Raw genomic sequence first — 5,799 nt, forward strand, 5'->3', positions numbered from 1 at the left:
TTGGGTGCAATAAAATAGACTGTTTCACGCTTGTGTAGCTCCTGAACGAGCAGCGCTAGGGCCAGCAGATGGCGACTTGCCCCATGACAAGTCTCCCCGCCTTCTACTGACTCTTAGCGGCACGCGACCCGCGACCCGCCTGGCGTTCTTCGAGGCGTGAGAGGGAGAGAGAGTGAGAGGTTGACGTGGTGTGACATTTTCGCTGTCCCTGCGACTTCTAGTTACAAGTCGCGACCGCGACACACATGGCTGTCGCTATGACAGTAAATAAGATAATCCTTGGAGCAAGTCATGTTGTCTTTTAAGTTCGTAGAAATAATTATAAGGTGGTAAATATTATTAAAATGTCCAGTCTGATATATCGAAATGCATTTAGAAAACCCAATAATATACTGAAAATCATCCCGGGATGTTTTTTTATGAAGAGTTTGTGTCTACTAAGTAAAGTAAAATTCAAAAGCGATCTAAGTAATAGAAGACGATGTTTATTTACGTTTTCCTTGGTATGCAAACAAGGCATGCTTACCACGTTCGCGAAAGGTTTTTTAACTGGACACACGAGCAGGGGATGTTGGAAATGCGGCACTGAAATTTTGAATTTTCAATTATTCTGCCAAAGTTGCCAAGTACTGCAGAGGCCCAGGAAAAATATTAATTTTTTTGACATTTTACAAATAGATAACAGTTACGAAATAAGTTTAAATAAGGTTTCTTCTACATACAGAAAATTGCAAAATGTATTGCACCCTGATAGATTTGTAAACAGAAGTGAGGTAAGGTGTAGAAAATTCTTCTGTTTTTATTATATTTATTTTTAAAAATTCATTTCTATATGTTCTTTTTTTTAATGGTACTGTTTTCAGCATACTGCAATATTTAAAGTGGGTACCTTGTTAACGATTTGGTTAGTAGGTTACATTATGTTTGCTACAAATTAAATATTCTTTAATAGTTCTGATGGTTAAATTAGCTACATTAAAAATACTGTGCGTTAGGTTAGGTTAGCAACATGTGGAATAGTTTAGATGGTTGGTTAGACGAGATTAGCTACATTTAAAACTAACACTTTTTGGTTAGGTAAGTGACATTAAGGTGTTTTTCAAAACAAGTTATACAATTTTTGTAATTTTTTTAGAAGCTCATCTACAGCATTTTCGGTAAAAGTTCCAAATCACGTAGGTATCCAAGTTTATCTTTTGATCCTGATTGCATGATCCTGTGGTACATGGTGCTTGCTGTTTTAATTGTTATGTCGAAGGAGGATCCTGTATATAACAAAAATTTGTGATAAAACTATAAATTATGATAAGTTGAATAAAAAGGAAAATCTATTTTGTATTCAAACTTACAATCATTTTTGGTTATACCTCAAGTTTTTGTTAGGCCAGGTTATTACAAGCATATGTAGCACAGGATCAATGCATACAGAATCATGCCATCTGCATCGATAACTTGAATACTTTTTACAAAATGTTTACCCATTTTTTATGTAGCTAAGTTACGCTAATCCTAACTAATCAGCTGTGAAATAACATAAGTTGGTAGCTAAAGTACTATAACGTTCTGGTAGTTCATAAATTTATCTGTATTTCAATTTCTGACACTGCAAAAAATATAACATTGCAACTGTTTAAACATTACTTAAAAGACTAGAGGATCACAGTTTAGATTTTAAAAAAATGTATTTGGGCTGCTTTTCTGAACAATATCAAAACAGCTGCCATTAAAAATGTTTCTAATGTGAATTAGCTTTAGGAACATTGGTATTTGAATCCAAAGGAAAAGCATGAATTTGGCAGAAATTTTTTAGTATTTGTTGCAAATTCAACAACATACAATAGAAACTATACGTACACCACTAAAATAAATTACGCTTGTTTGTAGTAGACACATGGAATCTATGCAGCACATTAAACACTCCACTTATCATGGAATCACGGACAATCTGGAAATGGCAAATATTGAAACAGTGGCATTTCTGGCTCACAAATTCCTGCTGTAACATGGCCCATGAGGAACACTTGATACGTAACAAACCAGAAAAGTACATATTATGAAACAAAAATTTCCTTTTTGAAAATGTTAATATTTCACTGTTAAAAGGTGCTTCTTACAACTTATATAAACTTTATTCAATAAGAATGTACAAACCATTAAATGTACTGGATTATAACACACACTTTTTTTATTGAGTTTTTGATATTTGGAAATTGACTGAGGCTTACAATACTAATGACTTCCTACACTTGCAAACTAAATCATCTTAACTTTGTGCTAAGTATAAATATAGGAGATTTAGTAAAACAGTAATTCAGGAGGAAGCACAAGACACAATGAGGGAAGTCTACTGTCGCATTAAGACAAAATGACAATAACCACAGGTGTACCACTGTGTGAGTGAGGCTCCTGTGTGTTTCAGATAGACATCAAGCACATTTCAAGTCAAGTACAACCTCTCATTGAAAGTTGAAGCACTATACAGCCTTTGCACTAAATCTAAATGTGTGACTCACATTCAAATGCAGCTAATAATTTGAGATAATTTTTTTTTTTTTTAATTTTAGGTTAACTTGAAGGTGAATAAAAGAGCTGCATCTTAGAATTACTAGTCTTAGATTCAAGTAAATATGGTAAATTAATGGTAGTATATCAGCTCGCAAACACTTAGATGTTAGCTTTTAGTATGTAAATTAATTTTACTAGCTCTCATTTAAATGAGTTAACTTAGTTGTACAGTTCATACATAATTACTTAGCATTTGACATTTTTATAGGGAAAAACAAAATCTCCAATTGCTTGTTAAAATTGTACCTTTCATGAATGTATAAAACTGCAGAACCAGGGACCTGAACATTACGACAGTAAAATACAGTGACTTTCACAGTCCTCCGATAATGTAGTATTGATATTCAGGCAGTGTTTTTGTTTCTTTTTATGCTTTTACCTGTGTCTCTTAGTAACTTCCAACATAGGTACTCTTAATAAACTTAACTTAAATTACTTTTTTCACTCCTATTGTATGCCTTAGAATTTGTTCTCTCTTGTTTATTAATTTTTCTAGTCTTTAAAACACTCCTTCAGTGCAGAGATTATTTCAGGTTCTCTACTTAATTCTTCAATTCTTTTTCCTCTAATATTGTTTATTAATATCACCTTCACCTCATTTTTTTTAGGGATGTTGCACTTTGCTGTAATTCATAATTATTGTATACCCTTCTTGTTTTTACACAGCTTTTGTTAAATCACAGTTGGCACAGCATACCAACCTACAAACTTATTTTGATCAATATTTCAGGAAGAAAAAAATATTTCTGAAGAATATTCTTCGCTTCTGAACAAAGCATACTCAACTGTGACAGATCCCTTAAAACGTGCAATCTACATGCTTGAACTCAAAAATGTTTTCATTCAAGAAGACTCCATCCAAAGTCCAGAATTCTTGATGGAAATTATGGAAAAAAATGAAAAGTTAGCTGAAGTAAAGGATGTGGATGATGTCAAGAGAATGGATGCTGAAAATAAACATGTTTTAGGACAGCTGTCAAAGTAAGTAAATGCTATTTGTGTGTGCTTATTTTCTGTTATATAGTATTTATTCTATCCCAGTTCTTAACAAAGTTTTTGTTGATTATGTAGAAAAATTTTGTTTGTTGATTAAGTAGATATTTTTTGCCACTCTGTTGTACATTCTCACATTGTTTAAGGAAACCGCAACTTTTTGTGAATGCATAGCTATCAATTCCCTCTCATTATACATACAGATACAGATTCGCAATTTCAAGGCATAAATTTAATGGGTACCTAGCAGGAAATGGCAACAAAAAAAATTTATTATAAGCTATTTTTGTCAAGGAACATATGTTCAGAAGCAAAACCCTGCAAAGTTATAGATGGAAACAGTAGCATGCAAATTTGAATATGTCGGCTTGAGGGTATTACTCCACTGACTGCGCAGTGATGTTCAAATGCTCCACTGGAAGCAGACTCAAGCATAGCGCAGATGTTTAGAGATAACACCCAGTTTCAGGCTGTCGCTGGTTAAGTCATAAAAAGGTCTTCCTGTTCAGTACACGTCTGTTGTGAAAGCACCCTTGGTAAATGTACTCAGCTCTTACTGCAATCTGTTTTGCCTCCCCATACACAGTTAACATATCTCTGCGAATGTAAAGTCTGCAATGCTGTTGCTGTTTGTCATATCTTAATCACAGCAGCATACTGACTAACAGTCATCACTGCGATAATCGTGTGAAAGTACAACCAAGCATCCACTGAGCTGCACACCAGACTGCTGGCTAACTGAATGTCTGAGCCCGGCTTGTGGGCTGCTTCTCGCAGAGCATCTCGCTGCCAGTGTGGTCCCCCGAAGACAGTCAGATTACAATTTGTGCGCTACTGTTCATGCCTGTAACTTTGCAGGGTTTAGTTTCTGGCCAAATGTTTCTTAACAAAATATTTTTTTTTTGCCCCCTGCCAGCCATTGCATTTATGTCCCAAAATGTGCAAATATCCTGTATTTTACACCACTGGTGCTCGCACAGATTTTGATTGTCATTCTTAAAAAAAAAAAGTTTTATGGCATATTTCAGGAACATAGCCAGGAATGTCTCATGAGAATGGGGAGGAAGTATTAAATCCTTGTTTTCGTTGTCGACTCACAAGACCAAATTCGTGTGAGAAGGCTGGTCACTTCCACTCACTGCTGGTATCATATCACCTATGATTGCTAGTTCGTTTTATTTACACCTACGACATGGTGCTAACCTCATTTTGTGAAATGGGTTTTATGTATTTCAGTACTGTAGACTGCAGAAGTCTACAGACATGTAAATTAGTGAGTTTTTACTATTCTCACCCCTTGTGTTAGGATTTTATGACTATAACAAATCTGTATACAAATTAAATTCATTAGAAATAAAAATTTTGCATGCCTCTGCTTTAGTTTATAGTCATACTAATGTGACATCCTATTTTTATTGCAGGGAAGTGGCAGATGCTTTTAAAGTTGATGATGTACTTAAAGCAAAAGAAGCTGTGATAAAGATGAAGTATTACACTACTTTTAATGAGAAAATTAAAGAACAAAAAATGAACATGGGTATTGTTGAAGAATAGTTATTCCATAACAAATGTATATTGTATGTTTGAAATATTCTAATTCAAGACTGTTTTACATGAATATTAATAGTATTTTTATATGTTAAATAAGAACGTTGTTCATATAAATGTCTTTGGTAGCAAACTAAGCACATACTAGGTTAAATACCTATTACATATGTACACTGCAGTATTGATTATAATCAAAGATATATTTATGAACAAATAATGTGTTGTTATTAGCTCATGCCAGGAGTGTAACACACTGCTCTAAAGGTAGGATTACACCAAGGTAACATTTTGGCATGCAATGCAGTCAGGATGTCCACAAAAAAATTCAAAATGAGGCACCATGAAGCATGCAGTTGTTTATTATTCAATTGTAGTGATGTGTTGCCCATAGAATTTAATGCTTGCAACAGGAGTTTATTCTTTGCCAGGTTTTGAATGCATTCCCAGGGGGCAGTGGGACATCCACTCTGATCAATATGAAAAGAACTGAACTTTAGGCAGAAGGTAATAAAAATCATCAGAACTTATCAGCATGTGAAAAGTTTCTGAAGGATGCTTGGTCATGAATGAGTTAAACACACATTTTGTGATTCATAACATCCAGTAAATGAATGCTGCAACAGTTACGTTTCCTCTGAAATTGAAGCCGATGGCTCGTATTGACTGTCGTTTAGTTGTAGAACCAGTGGAAAC

At 34.4% G+C, this 5,799-nt stretch overlaps 1 protein-coding gene across 1 annotated transcript; it reads left to right on the forward strand.

Annotated features, from left to right (window-relative positions):
* The first annotated feature begins 256 nt into the window (after nt 1–256).
* LOC134542081 (iron-sulfur cluster co-chaperone protein HscB) lies at nt 257–5,320 on the forward strand. The gene is made up of 3 exons (XM_063386000.1): nt 257–773; nt 3,296–3,546; nt 4,980–5,320. Exons 1-3 carry the CDS (start codon nt 345–347, stop codon nt 5,110–5,112), a joined length of 813 nt encoding a protein of 270 aa, XP_063242070.1. The 5' UTR covers nt 257–344; the 3' UTR covers nt 5,113–5,320.
* Nucleotides 5,321–5,799: the final 479 nt, after the last annotated feature.

This window comes from Bacillus rossius (assembly GCF_032445375.1).
Source record: "Bacillus rossius redtenbacheri isolate Brsri chromosome 4 unlocalized genomic scaffold, Brsri_v3 Brsri_v3_scf4_2, whole genome shotgun sequence".
In the NCBI taxonomy this organism is placed as follows: domain Eukaryota; kingdom Metazoa; phylum Arthropoda; class Insecta; order Phasmatodea; family Bacillidae; genus Bacillus; species Bacillus rossius.

Excerpts from the sequence above, each read along its gene's own strand:
- LOC134542081 (XM_063386000.1), top strand. The coding sequence starts at position 345 with ATGTCCAGTCTGATATATCGAAATGCATTTAGAAAACCCAATAATATA. Across the intron at positions 774-3,295 it reads GATTTGTAAACAGAAGTGAG|GAAGAAAAAAATATTTCTGA; the intron begins GTAAGGTGTAGA and ends TCAATATTTCAG. Across the intron at positions 3,547-4,979 it reads GTTTTAGGACAGCTGTCAAA|GGAAGTGGCAGATGCTTTTA; the intron begins GTAAGTAAATGC and ends TTTTTATTGCAG.